General features: G+C 37.0%; 1 protein-coding gene across 3 annotated transcripts in view; it reads right to left on the minus strand.

The window, feature by feature from the left end:
- KCNQ1 (potassium voltage-gated channel subfamily Q member 1) overlaps positions 1-19,615 on the minus strand; it is a 340,214-nt gene that overhangs the window by 211,591 nt on the left and 109,008 nt on the right. For all 3 annotated transcript variants that reach the window (XM_032692166.1, XM_032692165.1, XM_032692168.1), the window contains one exon: positions 18,151-18,271. In XM_032692166.1, the coding sequence (XP_032548057.1) occupies positions 18,151-18,271 (121 nt within the window). The remainder of the gene's footprint in view (positions 1-18,150; positions 18,272-19,615) is intronic.

A 19,615-nucleotide genomic window follows, 5' to 3' on the forward strand; every position in this document is an offset into this window, starting at 1 on the left:
GATGATGAAAGTAAACAAAGACATGGGATGTATGTGTGTGTGAGAAAGATTATATCCAGATCAAGAGAAAGAATTCAAGAAAAAACCTGAAGGATTGAAGCTTCAAGGATTTATAGAAACACCTTCAAATTTTTAAGTGTATTTTAGCTTTACAAAAGGGCTTAAAACTCTGTGTAGCCAAAGGACTAAGAAAACAAATGGTTAAAAAGAGATGTCAATACCTCCTTAAATCTTGTGATTCAGCAGGGCCTAACTCACAATTTATGACCTTTTCGAGGCTGGCAGTGTTATGATTACTCAACCTGGCTCATAGTTGGCAGACACAGTCCAAACAAGAGAATTGGAGAATCTCAGTTCTAATCCCTGATCATTTACAGGGATTCAGCTGGATCTGATTCAGCAACACATGCAGGCACATGCTGTATGTTAAACAAAATGTTACCTCCACTGAAGCTATTAACACTCAGAAAGCACTCAAAGTGCATGCTTAACCAATTACCTAAACTGGAGGCTACATGAGCAGAAGAGAGCTACTCCCAAAAGTTGTGTATTCTTCTTTTGGCTTAATTGCCAACTCAGATGAGTTTGTCTGGTGTTTTGTGGGAAGCATGGAATGGTCAAGACCAGAATTACTGTCCAATAAAATTCATGATACAATATTTAGCTGTAGCAATAAACAGAGTGATCAGTGCAGCTACTAGGGCAGAAGAAGCAGAAAGCACAGCCTGACAGCTTTCCACAGCCTTAGAACAATGCTTTTAGTTCCACCATACCGTGTCTCAGAAAATGTTTCCCAGAACTTCCAGTTCTAGCATATCTTTAGGTTATTGACTAACCCTGCTAAATCTAATGGCTCCCGTCCTGGAGTGATTCAGTCCTGTCCCCTCTCAGCTTCAACAAGTGGGGAAAAAAAAAAACCCAAAACAAACCACAATAACAAATTATTCACAATCTTAACAGAAACCAGAAGGAACCCCACATTAATCTTAAGACTCTTTTGGCTATAAATGGCATCATCACATAGGTAGCGTTAAGAAACACATGATCTGTGAGATCTGTTTTAAAAATCTTGATGAAATTTCATTTAAAGAAGAAAACTAAAAGGAACTATGATGTTGAAAAATTAAAAATTTGAATACAGGAAATGGATGAAGTGATATAACACAGAATAGAATAAGCACAAGATGTGAGGTCCAAATATAGCCTTGCAATACTAAAAAGCTATGGCTTTCCTTTTATGATAGAATTGCTTCTAATTCCCTCATTGACACAGGGGGGGTATGTAGTAGATTGGTAAACACCAGTACTTTCAAACACAGAACCAGGTAAAGTTGGAATTAAGAATCTTCCACTTTCTGGATCTCTTAGAAGATCACCTAAGAAAATGGAAGAGCCTCAAATAGAAGAGCAGTAAGAAGCAAGTATGTGTACTGGACCATATTCATTATTCTGTGAAGTCACACCATTTGGAGAACAAATTCCTTTTACAATTCACACAAAAAAGTGAACCCCTGCCTGTAAAGTTAAAGTGATCATGGCATATTTTCCTGTGAAGAGGACCAGTGAAGTCTGCATCTCCGTAAATGAATATCCACAATATCAGCCAGAGACAAGAAGGTAGCTGGTGGGGGGAAAGCTCAGCATGAGCACACCAAGGGTCAGACATGGCTATGCACAATCAGACATTTAATGAATTTCTGCAGACAGCTGCTTACATAACTGTCAAGCTGTCCTACCAGCCCTTCAAAAGCACTGAGGCATTTCCCCTCCTTTAAGAGAGGAAAAAAAACCCACTCTGAAAGATAAGAAAAGCAAAACTCATAAGCTGCAATAGTCGCAATTACTTATAATAGCTTATGACTACATGGATTAAGCTTTAATTATTATCCTGATGCTATTTGTCTACTATTGGATGTGTGGAGGAACCAGTTCTAACTTGTCCAATATCATGGACTTATGTTTTCTAAAGTTTAAAGAGTTAAGAGTTTGCCCTTGCCTTTTGCCAACAGTATATTTTCCCAATTAAAGGAAATTAATTTTTACTATTTTAAACAAAGGTTGAAGAAATTTGCCGTAGGAACAAACTTCCTGACTTTCATTATTCAAAGCTTTAAAATGACTGGCAAGCTTCACTTTTGAGTCATATAAATTAATTGATGACACCATTATCATGAGTAGTAATGCTAGTCTAATCAGGTATTCTTTCTTCCTGGTAAATACAATCCAGAATACCCTGAGGGATTCTGCTAAGCACAGATGTAGAGAAAAGCACACAGAAAAAGAGGACAGGAACACATTTTTCAACATGTCTTTCCCCCTTATTCAACTGTCGAAGAGAACAAACACATTGTCCAATGGGGATTATAAATGAGCCTCTGCCCAAAGTTAAAACTGAACTTCCGAAAATATACATGCTACCACTTTAAATTTCATCCTTCAGACATTGACAACTTTTATCCTATGGCAAAGATTTACAAAAGAAAAAGGTATTTTTAAAAATCATTTAAATCTAAAGGACAGATTATGAAATTATACACTTTGTCTTTCTGAAGAAAAGAAAGGACAAAAGGACAAAGGAATCCAGCCACCATGGATTTGCCAAGTCCCATGACAAGTTGATGAAAAAAACATTATTTCCATTTGATAAAAAAATGTAGTTTAATAATCTTACAGGAAGGCTCATAAGAACATATTCACCTGCCTTTAATTAACCAAGACTAATTAGCACACTCTGTAGCTTCCTTCCCTGCCCATAATGCAGTAGCACTTTCCCTCTCATGAATGCATAAAAAATGGAGTTCAGATGCAAAAGCTTAGAGGAACTTGGAGAAGAGTCAGTGATGGACACCTACACAATCCTTATACTATGTAATTTCAAGAAAAAGAAAATTGTTCAGGCCCCATATACACCTCACTTGTTTTGTCTTTAATGGAGATAAGTAAAACATACTGCTGTCAGAAAAATTAATTACTTTGACTGATACTCTAAGCCTTACATTGTCAAAGACCTGCTGCAGTATCTTTCAGCCCATCTGTCCCAAACAGAGCTGTTATAATACTTTTTCCCTCTATAACCTGGAGTTGAATATACACAATTTCACATTGGAAGCAGATGCTGGAAGTGAAAATACCTAGTTCAAGGTTAGTGTAATCTCAATAGTTTGGCTTTGAGTGAGAGTGAAATATTCATTCCCTGAATTGAAATGTCCATCAAATTGATGTATGAAATCAATCTGAACTTACCTGACAAGAAGAACAGAAAAATTACCAGGACAGGGGTTGTCTCCCGGTGTCAATCATTTAATAGTTGTAAGGATACTGGCTTACTACAAGAAGTGCAAACATGGTTGAGAAAACAGCCTGTCACAGCCATCTTCCCTAACAATTTCATTGCTCACTTCACTAAATTATAGGCATTTCCCAGCTCTCAAGCTTAGATAACATCTCATCCTCTCTCTAATAGAAGAAATAGTTGTACGCACAGGAGAATTTACAAAACCTGGTTTATTGTGGCTCCCTGTGTAGGTTGTGTCTCATCTAACAATAAGACTTTCACTTCAGTGGATGAACCACCTGTGAGCTTTCTCTCTTCCTCCTGTCCTACACAACTGCATAGTTAATGAAATTGAGTATCATTTAGACTTCATTCCTACGAAATTAAAGTAACGCCAGACAACATGTTCAAAAGCTCTCTGGAGACCAGTGACACGCAGACAACAGGATCACATAGCTCTTGACGTTCTTGGGGAAAAAAAAAAAAGACCTATGCAGCAGTACATGCACATCTGCCTAATTTTTTCTTGTTGACCTGACCTGTCTAAGGAGGTTAAAATAAGGGAACTCATGAAGGACAAATCATCTGAATCTTTTTATTCTGTCATGACAGAAAAGTATGTCCTGTGTGATGAAACTAATACTCAGCCCCCAATATACATATATATATCAAAACGCTGTCAGCCATGATAAAGAAACATTAAAGAAATGCAACTTCCCAAGTACCATAATTTTCCAAGGAAAAACCCATTTTCTACAATAATGACCCCAAGTGAGACATGATAGGAGATGGTAACATAAACTCTAGGATTATCACCCATCTGAGTCACTCACACCCTGTTTACACCCAGCTGAAGGCTCAGCACTATTTATAACACTTTGTCTCACCTTTCAAGGGTTTTTCCCTTTTCTATCAATAGCTTTCAGAAACCAGGGAGATTCTGACATGCTAAAGCGACACAGTGCTATAGGTAATCTTGTTCAGCAGCAGAATACTAAAGCAACTAGTGGATCAGGTCTATCAGCTTTTAAACTGTGATCTCTCTTAATAGGAAACAGATTCCAAACTTAAATAACATGCTAAGCCATTAACTATTTTTCTTCCCTTCATTCTCTTCTGAGATCTGTTCTCACTCTGGACCTATGTTTGAAACTTGAATGGAAAGATGTGCTTGAGACCTATGCTGTAAGACTTGTTTGTGTGTCATGACAGACTGGAAATAAAATCACTTTACTTTAAAACTATAGTTCTGGAACTCTGTGCTCAGGCAACTTCACCTACAAGGCAAAAGATGCAGTCTCACTTTCGTGTTATATCACTATCTGGCCAACTTTAAGTTATAATGCCTCCCAACAAGTACTGAACACAGTAATTGTACTGAGTCTTCACTAATTGTATTGAACATCACCCAAATGGCCTTTCAGGAATGCAAAGAGCAAGGATGTGAGAAGGAAATAAGGCTTCCCGAGCGCTATCCTATCTCCCGTCCAAAACAAATTTGGAGAGATCTCCTACTCAATTCCTCTCAGAGAATCAACAATCTTTAAACCAAGTACATTTTCAAACTAAAATCTTTTGTATCCAGAGTTTTTAAAAGATACATTATGTTTAGATTTCCTCTTATTCCCCAGATCCAAGGTGATATTAACACTTGAGTGAGATACCTGTATGCGACAAGTGTGGAAAATACTGCAGTCATCTCGTCTAACACTTACATTGTCATATACATACATATATATGTATTTTTAACCTTTAAGAATAAAACAGTTTATCATACACACTCAGATTTTTTTCCCTTCAAAAACCGATTATAAGTAAATATTTTCTAAAATTCTGGTTAACACTCTACTTGTACATCAGTGAATCCTGCTGAAATGTGAGACTGCACTCATGCCACCCTATAATGCTAATTTCATCACCCAGTTGCCTATTAAGCCATGGTTGAGTAACTCCAAAGTAGGGATAAATTCACATATAACATGACTGCCCCCTTGTGTCAAACTAGACACCCTTCATTAGCATGGGGATTTCTCACATCTCTAACTTATTTCTCTTGTCTTAATATGAGAAAAACCCACCAAAACAACAAATTAAACTAGTTTCTTGAGCATGAAACTAGATTTTTACAGTTCCTTAAACTATGACAAAACAAAATGTAAGGTATGGATGACAGCAAGCAATTTGGAAATGAGTAACATATTTCCAAAGTGACATGATACTAAATTACTGTCAGGTTTATTAACAACATAAGAAAAAAAAAGTAAAAAAGAAAGAAGCTTATTCTCTCTCAAAGGCTGTTTTCTTTACACAATCCCTTTTTTCACAAAATGACTTGGGTTGGAAGGGATCTCAAAGACCATCTAATTCCAACGCCCCTGCCACAGGCAGGGACACCTTTCACTAGACCAGGTTGCTCAGAGCCTCATCCAACCCAGCCTTGAACACTGCAAGGGATGGGACATTCACAACTTCTCTGGGCAACCTATGCCAGTGCCTCACCATCATCACAGTAAAGAATTTATTCCTAATATCTAATCTACACCTACTTTCTTTCAGCTTGAAGCCATTCCCTCTTGTCCTGTCACTCTAGGCCCCCTCCATTTTTCTTTTAGGCTCCCTTCAGGTACTGGAAGGCAGCAATTAGGTCACCATGAAGCCTTCTCTTTTCCAGGCTGAACAATTCCAATTCTCTCAGTTTTTCCTCATAGGAGAGGTGCTCTATCCCTCTGATCATTTTGGTGGCCCTATATTTCAGTTATAAAATTAATTATAAGAAATCATATAGCAAGACTATAAGGTAACCTCACTGAGTCAGACACACAGTGTAACTCACAAGCACCTTTGAATATAGAAGCCTACATGTGCAACAAACAATACTACCAAGGGAAAATTCTCAAAGGACACCAGAGGTGCAATGCATATACAGGATATACACTTACTTTTAAAATTATTTGGATAGAAACGTAGGAGGAAAAAAATTACAAAGCTAATTTCCTGAAATTACTACTTCTGAATACACATCCACAACCACAGAGTTCCTAGAGGAGTACCAAAGTGTCTACAATGCAGCATCACAAATTTAATATCTGAAAAATAAGAAGCTGTCAAGCCAACTGTAATGTTTTGACTCTGAAATACACTACTTTGCCAACAGAATTAAAGGCATCACATATCAAATATAAGCGTGTCCAATGGTATCACCAAGATCAGCCAACTTTTCTCCCATATCCTGAGCTCATTTCCTTCTTCTGTCACTGCTGATACGACTATTCCTGTTCACTGAAGCTTACATCCTTCAATTACTCTTTTTCCTCCTCTGTCATTCTCCCACAGCTCATCTGCTTCACCACAGCATCTCCAGGATTTGTCCCCTTCATCTCTGACCCTCCCCAAAACCAATTCCTTTAGGCATTTGTAGTGCTCCAGCCTTTCAGTAAGCTGATCAGAGGAAGCACAGACAGGACAAGGGTAAGTCAGTAACTAAGGTACAGTTTTGTGACTCATTTTGTTTTCCTCCTATCAAAACCCTCTCCTCTTTTTTCAGTCTCTGTACCAGATCTGTCACTACTGCCATGTGCCCTCTTAATGTTTTCTCCATCAAGTGTAACTCTGTAGAGCTATCAATCTCCTTTCTCTACTGCATTTTTTATGTTCTGCAATCTACAGAAATACCCTGCCTAATCAGGCAGGAACTGAACTTGAAACTTGCAATTCAGATGTGAATATTCTCACACTCCAGACTCTTGGTTTGCTTTTCTTTTTTTTTTTTTTTTTGGTTGTGTTTTTTTTGTTGTTTTGGGGTTTTTTTGTTTATTTTGTATTTTTTTGTTTGTTTGTTTGTTTTTCAATCTTTCAGATATTTCTGACACAGGGACACCTTCCATGCACAAAAAAGTAATTAACAAATCAGAGACTCCTGCCATCCAAATATTTCTAATAATTCATTCTTGTCTTGGAGGATCTACAAACTATACTGACCACAGCTCCATTAGGTATGATTTATATTTTTTTTGTGAGAAGTTCATACCTTTAAACTGTGCTTCCCTCAGAAAAAGTGTTCCTACTTGTACCATGTCTCAAATGTGCCACTGGTGGTAAGACTGGAAGGCCTATAGTATACATTATTTGCCAGTTCATAATTCACAGCAAAAGACCAAAAGCTTTCAAGCTTTCAGACAAAAAGACACACACAATTAAGAGCTCTAATAATCTGATCCTGCTGTTTGCAGCACACAGTGATTTAAAATCATTCATGTGTTTCAATATGGAAGTGATTTAACATAATTTAGCAAACCTGAGACCTATATTAAGATGTAATAATGATGAATGGATGAGACCCAGCACACACACTTACAGAAAACCTCAGAGTCCTGCAGAGTAAAGAAAGTACCCCAGAAGACCTGGCAGGTGCCCCAATGTGGGTGGTCTAAAAAGAAAAAAAAAAAACAAAACCAAAACAAACAACCACCAAAAAACCCCCCCACAAATTCCATATTAGCATCTGAAATTTTTACAAAGACATGGCTGGGTTAGGTTTCTAAAATAAAAAACAGACTGAGAACACTTTCTAAATTCACTGAAGAACAAATATTCTGTGGTTGCAACCCTCCATTATTTATTATCCCAGCAGCCATTTTAGGACTCAAATACAGCTATTTCTTGTCTAGTACCTTCCGGTCCTTGGCACCAGGCCCTGTGTACACCAACCACAGTGCAAATCCTCTAGGACAAAGCATACACGCAAATCGTTACCTTTCCTTCTAAATAAAGACATTTCTCACAAAGCCTAAACATTTTGAAGTACTAAGTCATTAAAAAAAAACAGAAGAAGAATGACTGGCAGTTAGAACACGGATGAAGTTTTGTAACATCTGTTTAATTATGCACCTGACTTCCTATTCCTCCTCCATTACTTATTTATTCTATAGAACAAGAACCATTAAATGCTGCACAGTTTTAAAAACAGCTAAGAATATAGGGTGGAAAGAGAAGATAGAGGAGAAAGTAATGTTTGTGCTGCTAAACCAGAATTTCTCAAGATCAGAGTGTGATTTTTTTCTTGAAACATATGCTGTCTATTAACTCCAGTTTGCCAAATTTTCCATTATAGTGTGCTAAGATAAGAGTAGTGCTTTCAAACCGAGCTTTCTGTCTCTGTCCCTTCTCAGGAAGAACTGGTACAGCAGAACATCTTCACACAGGACTCATTTCAGTTGCATACAGCCAGCCAACCACAGCAAGACTAAATCCAGAGTGGAGTTTTAGGGTACCAATATAATGAAAGCACACACATGTGGCAGCTCAGCATCCTCAACTTTAGGTAGGATGGGAGAAGAAAAGGATGCATTTCACCTTCTCAACCTCCCTATACTACCAACACAAAGCTCTTGAACACTTCACACTCAAAAACGGAGGGAATTTGACCCCTGACTTGCAGACCTAGGTGAAGAACACATGCTTTATAAAAGCTTGTTTCTTCTGTTTTTCACCCTAACTGTGATCAGCTAAGGACTGCTGCCAGCTCATGTCGTTGACGTCACATCTCGCACCACTCTGGTACGTTCTGCATGTCCCACAGTCTGCATGACAGACCAAGACAAACTTACGTTTTGTGTTAAAATCAACTTAAAAATAATGGATTGTGAGGATTTTCAAACCATTCACTACTGCCTACTACTTGTGAACTCCATCATACCAAAACTACAACTTGAGAACGAGTTACGCTCAGTTTGACCACTTCTGGACTCCAGTCTTAATGCAGGCTGTTTTTCAAATAAGGAACCTTAGGCTCAGCAGTCCTTGAGGAGAGATTAACTTGCATGGAGAAAGCCTGTATGGAAAAGTGAGTATAAACTGGTTGTTCTGGAAGTCAATTAGTACTTTTCTTTACCCCATATTAAGGAATGTTGTGATACTTTGGGGTTCTATATTCAAATAAAAATGAGGAACTATTTTTTAAATACTAGACTTATTTCTGTAATAAAATAAGATCCTTTAAAAAATAAAGTTGTTTTTTCACAATTTTTTGTTTGCTTTTATAAAAAAAAATAAAATCAAATCCCATACACACTGGTGTCACATTTTTAGCAGCTCTAGTATGAATTTGATATCTGTGAGCTGTTCTTAAATTCTAGCCAGTGCCTAAATAGGTATTGATTAGAATAAAAACAAAAAAGATTTCTTTCCAAATTTAAAGCTGTACTACAAGGGAAAAAAAAGTCATGGGGATAGTTCAAGCAGTTTCACTGCCTGTATGCCTGAATGTTGAAGGTTTCAACACAGTGAACTTACTGTTCAGATGTAGACAAACAAGCAATTTCCAAGTGCGAGATACAGCTCTCTGTTCACTGCCCTTCATGTTTGTTTTGTAGCGACCATGAAACATTTCTGGCATTGCCTGTTGTTTTCCATTCATACACAGTGTGTATTATGGATCTAGCCTGCTTGAAAGTGCCATCCCTCAAAAAAACACTGCACCTACAAAAGGCAACGTGACAACCTCTCATAAACCAAGACTCACATAATGATTGTTACATTTTTGCTGTGCTCTGCTCAAATCCCCAGCTCTCTGCAGGACATTGTGTCACACTGAACATTCTCTGCCTCTATTTTCAAGGTTGCAACTTTTTAGAGGCCCAAAGTTCCGAAAAGATCAAATTCCTGGGAGCCATACCACTCTCAATAACTCCCCTTTTCAGTGACATTTCTGTACCAATGACACTTGACTGCACAGGAGACAGGACTTAACTGTGGGGCAGGCCCCTGACCAAAAGGACATGAAGACAGACCACCACCACCACCACCACCAGTTACCACTTTCTGTTCATTTCTGAAAAAAATGAACAGAAACACATTAGTTTTTCTTGGGAAAGTCAGACATAGAGAAGTAACCGGACATAGCGATGACTAGCTTTTGTATTTATTTTTATCCCAAAAGGCACTCAGTAACCACAGAATTGGGAGGGATACAGGAACCTGAGAAAAACACACAACCACAAGCAACAGGTCAGGTGCTTAGCTTTAGTTTGCTAACAGACTGACAACAAGTGTAAGGTATTTAAGGTATTTTGTCTGCAAGACAATGAAAATACTTTAGCTTTTCCCAGTTGAACTTCCTGCTAGAAGTAAAACAAAACATACAGTTCCACGCAAGGGAATGCCAAAGTTCCTGACACCCTGAGTGAAATCACAACTATATTCAGTCCTTGCAGTTACATGAAGAAAGCAAATTTAAGTCAACAGCTCCATGACCTCCCATGGGCTCTCCGTCCAGGGCAAGCACCCAAGGCCACGCACACTGTACTTCACACATCCAGCATCCGAGATGATGCACAGAGCTCACTACTTTACAGCTCCGCCATGGACTTGGCAAATGTTTAAAACAAAACCTTCCATTGCAGTAAGCTTTGCTACATCAGTAGGGTGTTAATCATACTTAACCATGTTTTTAACTTCAGAAAAAAATCATCAATAGTGATCAGAAACAGCAGCTGCAGAAGAAACTCTTTAATGTGTCAATTCCGTAATAGAATTTCCAGAGAAGTACAGCAATAGGAAAATACTACATTTAGTCTGAACTGGGTACTGGTCATACTGGCTGCAGCATTTACTTCTGAAAAAAACCTGCAACTGCACTATTTCTTTGCCAAATACTGTGAAATGAAGTTAATAAGAAAAATGTATTGATAGTATATTCAAACAATTTTAATTTGAACTTTACTTCTGGAGTTAACTCAAGATAATCATAAATTTAACTTTTTAAAATGTTAGATAAAAGTGGGATATTTTTATTGTCTCCCCCATCCGATAAAAGAAAAAAAAAAGGTTTTGCACTTATTATTCTGCATGGTGCCCAAAGTAAACAATGATAAAAGTTAGTAAGTGGGGAGTTGCTTGTTGTTTTTACAGCATAGGACCCTTGTACTTCTGAATCACTAAGCAGCTGGAGTCTGGTTTAATTACTTGACATCAATCAAGATGTAAACCAGCACTTGGAGACCAAGGAATGCAATGTTCATCTGCAACACAAAAGAAATAGCTAAGCTATCTTAGCTTCTGCCTAGATGGTTTGTACACTAGGAAAAGTCAACACATTACTTTTATACCATGTCAGTAACATAAACCAGCCAAACAGTAATTTTACACTGCACTTGAATACATCAGTGACAATTTGCAGTAACAGAGAAAAGATCATGAGAGTATTATTTCATACAGGTTTGTAACCTCTAACAAAGAATGTATTTGTCCAGTACTGACTTCTGGCAAATAGTAGCACCAGTATATGACAGCACTTCCCTTTGCAATATATAGAGAGAAAGTTAACATAATAAAAAAAAGGAGACATGAAATTGTAAAGTGTAGGTTTCTGCCTGAATTTCTTTCATCTTGTTCATTCGTTAATACAATTCCTTTATTGTGTTTTTGCTCATATTAAGAACGCAGCACAATAATGCTGCAACTTGATGGAGTGTTACAGCTTGTCTTTTACAAGATCAAAGGGAATGATCTAATTATCCCTTCTGGTCTTCAGATCTATAGACGTAAGCTACACACTCTATCTAATCTATGAGAAAAGCAACCACCCACCAAAGGACACAAAAACTTCTCCCTAAAGATAAAAGAGTCAAGTAACCACGAGGGACAGATGTTCACCACATCACTTACTGCACTGTTGGAAGCAGCTCAGTTGCTACACTGTCGAGTGTGAAATAAGACACCATGAAGATCTGCCCAAGTCTTCAGCACATCTCAGGTAATCCATATATAAAAATTAATATTGTAAATAACTGCCTGTATTATGGAAGACACGATCAGTCAACTTTAGCCAACTTTGTAGCAGATGTTGGATGCAGAACACAGAAACAGTTTGTGTGCTGGGATCTCTATTAGACAAACACAAGCAGTCCCCAACTCAAAGAGTTTCCAGCTGAGGCATACGATAACAGATTTAACTATATCCAGATGCAACAGCACCTGGAAACAAGTTCACATTTGTCTCAGTACAGCAGTGGCTACATTTCTTTTCAGGAGCAGTGAAGAATGTACAGTGATTTTTAATTGGGGCACCTGCACACAGAAATGCACAATAACCAGACTGCTACAATGGGTATGCCATAGGTATTTTGGCAGTGCTTCTAGCTAGTATCAATACTTGTAAGCCAGAAATAAAGTTCTTATAAACCATGATGAACATAGTGAAATACCCATTTGCCTTTCAACATTTAAGACAGAAGTTTGCTGATGTCCTGCTCTATTACAGCTACTCAGTTCTTGAGCTGCAGACACGCTCTGCAGCCCTCTAAAACTGGGATTAACAGCAAACTAATGATTTCTTAAATCAGAGATGCTTTGGGTCCTCCTTGATGACTGTACTGTGTTGATCATAGTTTACTTAAGGGATTAGCTGTTTTTAGGACTGGACTGCCACAGCTCTTTTGCTCTCCCCTTACAACCTGCAATTAGAAATCAGAATGAGATTATGACACTGAAATCATTACAGTGTCTTGTTTACAACCCTTCTGGAGTTTCCTGCTGAAAAAAGGGAACTTTCCTGACTGCTTGTTACCAGCTCTAGGGAAACTTCATATCCTCAAGTGTCTCTCACAGCAACTGAATAGATGAAAAAATCAGATTCTTGATATATCCACAGTTCCAGGGTCAATTTCTATGGTCAAGTTTATTGTAAATTTATAACGAAAACAAAGGATACAATGATACTATTCCATACCAAAGGGAATAACTCAGGGAAACAGTCCTCCCCTTTTTAGTAAACTATTAAATCAACAGATTGTAAGCAGCATTCCTAAGGGAGCTTGACAACACACTGAAACGTGCCAAATGAAAAAGGGATACTGTCCACTGCACAGCAAAAACTGAGGTCTTTCCTTTTGCAAGTAAATGACTGAAATAACAGCACATGACAATAACCAGTGATGTCTGAACATTAAGCTCTGGTCTTAAGCATGTTCTTACGTAGTTGCTATCACTGCTATTCTTCAGACATGCCTTGTCATTAATGATAAAATGGACCCCACGGAAATCACATTTTAAATGTTGTTAACAGCATTTCAGAAGGAATTCTTCTGAGAGCAGAAGTCAGCTGTTCCATCTGGCCCATTTGAGAATGAAAAAGAAATATTTGCTCAGACTTCCGAGGGTCATTTTGGTATAGAAGAGGAAGATAAAAGCAGGAATCTTTTACAGTATGAGTTAGCAAATCAAAGGAAATAGGGATATTCCACTCACGGATAATCCAAAAGAAAAGAGACCATTAAAAGACATATACAGCACTGTTTTTTCTAGGCAATGTCGTTATAGCTCATGCCAACAAACTATATGCTGGCAATTAAAACATAGAACACTTAATAAAACTAGAAAAAGAAAGAAAATATTATTTCCAATAAAAGCCAGTGGTAACTGCAGCACCATGGACACTGCACTCGGTGTTTACCAGCACACTTTTTTATTTCAAATATTTCAAGTATATTTCAAAGCATTCAGAAGCAATCATTTCAATTATTCAGAAAGATTCATCTGTTATAATTTCCTCTTGATCCGGAAATTATTAAGAAGCTGTAAATCTGTTTGTTTAACTGTTGACTGTTTAATAAGGGAGGGTTTATTTTTAAAAACACCACTGGAGTCTCCCACTTACTCTTAATGCAATGTCTAAAAGACCACTCAAGATGATGATGGAGAGAGTAAAGAAGATAAAGCTGATTTCACGACACAGAATTTTTTCAGAAAGGAAATACACTTAATAACAAATAGGAAGTGCTTTTTGTTTGCAATGTAAAGCATTATTTTAGTGCAAGCCCACCACATTAAATCTAAAATGACATCAGTATGCCATTGCAGGAAAGCAATTATTTTATATGTTTACAGACAAAACTAATGCTTAACTAATAACATGTGTTTTCATCACCTCAATAAAGAGGTACATGAGATACGTGGAGAAGAGTCGTTAAAATATCAAGAATTATTGTTATGTTGATACAGATAATAACAAGATCAGAAATGTGCAATGTTAGCAACATGTTAGAAATACATGTGGTCAGCTGGCTCCACAGTAATGCTGAAATTAAACAATTATACAAACACAGGGCAACACCCTTTTGGTAGCTGAGGCTCAGCTACAAGCAGCATCGATTTTTCAGTGCTTTAAAATGCAAGTAAAACAAAAAGCCCAACGAAGTGAAGCAGGGAACAGGAGACAATACAGGAACACAATGATTAGAGAGAATTAACCAGTGAGAAGTCTAAAGGAGAGAAGTGGTATTGCTGCAGTCCAGTTTTCTATTTCACTTTTACAACAGAACAGGCCACAAGGAGCATTAAACAAAGCACTGAAGGGTCAAGTTTTATCACAAAAACCACTCTGTGTATTGCATTTTTTAAACTGCTACAGATCATTTTATAGGTGAGATCCATAACAGCTCATTAGACAAACCGCTCTGCTAAATCTGCATCTTCTGTTCATAAGACTTCTCATGTAGCAAGAAAAGGGCAGTCACCCCCTCACACACTGCTGTCTTATTCTATATTTCTGCATGCACCTGCTGCAAATCTGTTTTTTCTATGACATTTGTATAACTTCCCTGTTTGGACATCAGGTTTCAGTGTGGTTTTATTTATCATTTTTGTTTCTTCAAATGGGTAGTGACAGTGGTTAACTGGTACAGTAATCTTTCCATGTGAAAGATTTCCCATTTTCAGTTCCACAGAAATAGAGCTACATTTAATAAAATATTTATTTCAAAACAGATTTAAAATACAGTCAGACATATGTCCTGCAAAAAAACACCATACCTGCATTTTTAGTATTTGACACAAAACCAGTTCTATTGAATTCAGTGAGAATATGCACCTACTTTTACCAAAAGAAAGTAATTTTTGCATGAAATAGCAGAGGGCTGAAATTTAATTTAAAGGGGACTTTAGGCCCAGAAGCCTAAAGCCCTTTATCACCGAGGGCTGAAAGATGGCATTTACTTTCCAGGACCTAATAAAAGTGAGAAAAAAACCTTACAATCTCATTCATTTTTTTAAGCCACAACAATGCCAAGTGTTTGTCTAACACCGTAGGTACCCCACACTTCTGACATATTTATACTACCTGTCAAAAGGAAATATTTTTCATACTGTCAACTAAAGTCACTTTCTAGTTGGATGTCTCAAATTAACTGTAAAATTTACTCACGTATTAATGAGTTTCAAAAAATAATGTTTATTCTGGAGCCACCTTTCTGTGATTAAGCTAATGCATATGTTGCAATAAATATATAATTGACCCAGAAATAGTTCTATGAATCCCAAATCCAAGCATCCTTAGGTCAAGTCTTCATGCCTCTGTTCCTCTGATGGAGTATGAATTGCTTTCAAGACCTGAAACTAGATACATTCGCACTTAATTGACTTTTCTATAACATAGCTGATGCTGTAGTTTTGTCACGTACTTCCATATGGTTGCCTATTTCCTTATCAACAAATCTGGAGCAATCATAATTTTACATGTGCTTTAAGGAAATAAAATGTTTCACAACTGGGGACATCAGAACAAAATAATTCATCCTAGATTTTCTCAGGCACAGCATAACTTTAAAGCCTGAACTAAAAACACACACAGGTACAGACCTGAAATGACTAACCATTTTCACTATGCAGAAAGTTATTACGTGGCTTTGCACACAGAGATGTATCTAATGCACAATTCTAAATTTGATCCTTAAATCTATGCCCATGTGTCTCACAGGCAAATCCTAGTAACATCTGAAACTAGCTTGTGAATATTTGTTTCCTAGGACTTCGAAATGAAGCATTTGTCTAAAGCTTAAGAAGCATTTGTCTAAATAACTCATGGAAATGGACTGGTCTTCAGCATCCAGCAACACAGGTACCCAGCGACACACAGCAACAGCAACTTCCTTTTCAACCACTTCAGATGCAAGCAGAATGCACAACTCAACAGCTAAACAAACACTGAAATAATTTGCATTTCAATATTTGGGAATACATGTTGCCTGAATGACAATAGTCCAACTGACATTACAAAACACAGGGTTTTCACCGTTTGACAAACCCTAATATCTACAGGCTGATCTGGCATTGTTTCAGGCCTTTTAATAAACTGCATACAAAGTAGATGCACTTCTAAGGGAACAGCTCTCAGGCTCTACAACATTTGGGCACCCACGTTTCAAAGAGACACTTTTTAACTAATATTTTATCAGTTTTCCATTTTATCCAATTTATCCCGTTCTGAATCTAAATGTGAAGTCTTAAAAGAAACAATGACTTCCACTTTCTTCCACCCTAGTGGAGACTCAATTCAAGCCACATATGGGGACAAGTTTTGTACCATCAGTCACGACTTAGAGCAATCTAGGGAGATTTCAACAAAGATTACAACTAAAAATTCGGAAAGTAAAAAAGAAGTATCTAAGTTACTGACAGACTAGGATGTTAATTTGGTACAGTTCTTCAGCTGATACACATTACCTATAACCTAAGGTCTCCCACAAATAGTTCATAGGAAAAAAAATCTCAACTGATACAAAAGTTGAACTCAAAAGAGATGAAGCATATTATTTGAAAAGTATCAATGAAAAATAACTAAATAATTCACAACCCAAAAAGGACAATGAAAACTCCTAGCATCAAAGCTTATTTCTCTTGAAGAAAGACTGCAATGTTGTGGTAAATTAAAGTTATAAAAAAGCTACACAAAGAAAACATCTAGATCTGGTTTTTTTGCTCCATTGTTCTTGTCTATGGCTTGAGGAAATTTACTACTTCCTCCTTCTGCTTGTACCAGAAAGAAATCTTCCAGAATACAAGTCTCCTAAATCCTTTGCCTACAAACAGATGTACATTTGTGTGATTCAGATGAAAATGCAAATACGTTTGTTTAGGGGTAGGGAAAATTCCACCAAAACTTACTCTTTTCTTTTTTTTTAATAAATGCCCTTAGAAAATGGCTATAAAAAGTACACTTGTGTTTCTCTGCTATTTACACTGTATAGAAAGAAGGCCTGAAAATTGTCAGCAGGCATTTCTACATGCTTTGTACCTCAGAAATACAAAAATGCCAAGAATTTTCATCTGTGGTTTCATTGCAGAAATCCTCAGATTTCTAGAAACAGGAGAGGAAAAAATGTTTTTCCTCTGCTAGAGGACATACTGTGACACATATACTATGGAAAATAATAAGCATTTTTCAGGAGTTTGAATTAAATAATGACAGATGATTTATTTTTAAAGGCATCTGAAGAAAAATCTTCTGCAATTCGCAAATTTTTAGAGTAATCTGAGAACCTGAAGATAACATTTTAGCATAAAAGACAAGTGGAAAATATTCTTTTAAAAGGAAAAAGACAAAAAAAGTACAGGCCTATTTCAGATAATTTTATACACAATAAAGCAGTAATAATGATCAAACAGAGCTTTTCTTCCAGTGTAGAACATCATTTGACTGTTAGAGAAGGTGCTGCTGAAATTGTGTTTCATACAAGTTGTATTTAAAATTTGCACTTTACAGCTATTCTACCGGAAAACAGTGGATGGAGTAATATAACTCTCACCAGGCAAGAACTCCCACACATTGTCTCTGTAGAAAAACCTTGGGCATATCAGCCAACAGCTGCCCAGAGACATCAGCTGAAAACTAAAGCCTTATGTCACAACCAAGTGAACTTTTCTTTAGGTCAACATGAAGATTTACTGGCACTCAGAACAGAATACACACCAACTTCAAGGTAAAAAGAGTTTGACGCAAATATCTGAGATAGCCCTATCAGCTCCATATTTCAGCTCCTCCCACCTGAATTGGCTTCTCTTGTCTAAGTCAACTAATGCACAATTCAATAGCCTTGACTTACTGTGAGATGTGAGTTATTGGGGTCAGCAGTGTCTCACCCTCCAGGTCAAGCTCATCAGCAAAGCTGCTGGTCCTGATGATGGGTCCTGTGTTCACATCTAAAAACGTTGGGCTTTTTTTCACTGTGAAAAAACATGCAGGTAACAGTTAAACCAAGAGCATTTGACTACCACTCATTTGGATCTCTGAAATACTGTACATTTTAACAGAATATTGAAAACTGAAGTTACTACCAAAAATTGCAGCTTTCATGAAAAGCAAAATTTTAACTCTTCTTCTACCCAAAGCATTTCAAGTTCTGGCGAAGATTTAAAACTAATATTTTATTATTTTTTTTGTTCACACTCTACCTCATGTTTTAGTTTATAATACCAGATTCTGGTGTGTAATAACTCTAAGACCAAGAAACCAGGAGTGTAGGCATTATCATGGTGAACAAGTCAGCTCCTGTCACACACTGTCTGAGCCAGTCTGCTTGCCCCCTCTAAAACTTAGGCAGGAGGATGCCTCATCTTTGGCCTCAGACACAAGACAGGTAGGTGGCAAGATCTTCAGTTCATCCAAGATGAGGTCCTCACTGGGAAGGTTGTTTTATAGAACTTCAGATATCGAAAGTTTTAGTGACAAAGTTATTTGCATGTCATCACTTTCAGGCATCGAAGAAATTAGGCAGAGTGTAACAGATTTCATTTTTAAACTCAGGCTCCGAAATTCTGCCAGAGACTAACATAAGAATAGTAAGTGCTTTTTCCAACGTGGTCCTAGCATTTGTTAGTGAAACCACAAAATCTGCATATAAATAAAACCACTAGTGTGGTTTACATGACTGTAAATGAATTTACAGAGAACAAAACCAGGTTAAATTACATATAAATCACAGGCAAATTAAGACACCTTCATAGAAATCTTTGTCTGTGTAGCTGGCTGAAACATTCAATAAAATAATTATAATGTAGTAACTTATGAAATCTCTACTATATTAAATACTTTTTATTATAAAAGTAAATAATGCCCCACCAAAATGCCACACAAAAGCTAAAGGAATAAAGCAGAAATAGATAACCTAAATTTAACTGATACTTAATGAGAATAGAAGTGGGGCTATCAGGAAACTATTTTTTTCAATTACAACCATTTTACTCCAGTAATTAGATATCTTTATACGGCAGAAATGGATTTGAACTTTGACAAATAATAAGAAAAAATGTTATTATATCATCAGGTACATGGTTGTCCAAAATCAAAAAGGGAAATCTGTTCTCCAGAAATTGTAATAGGAAAGGATGAACTCTGAAATCATAGTTTTAAAAAAATAAATAAAAAGAACAAGTGCTAGGAGATAAAATTATTACAAGCAGGAGCCACTTGCAACACTTAAAACTGAAAATTCTGTTGTTGGTTTTAGGAAGTGTTAACTTCAATTTTTGGTTTTAGTACCATACTATTTAATCCCTTTGCTGTAGCCA

This window comes from Chiroxiphia lanceolata, chromosome 6 (assembly GCF_009829145.1).
Source record: "Chiroxiphia lanceolata isolate bChiLan1 chromosome 6, bChiLan1.pri, whole genome shotgun sequence".
Lineage (NCBI taxonomy): Eukaryota > Metazoa > Chordata > Aves > Passeriformes > Pipridae > Chiroxiphia > Chiroxiphia lanceolata.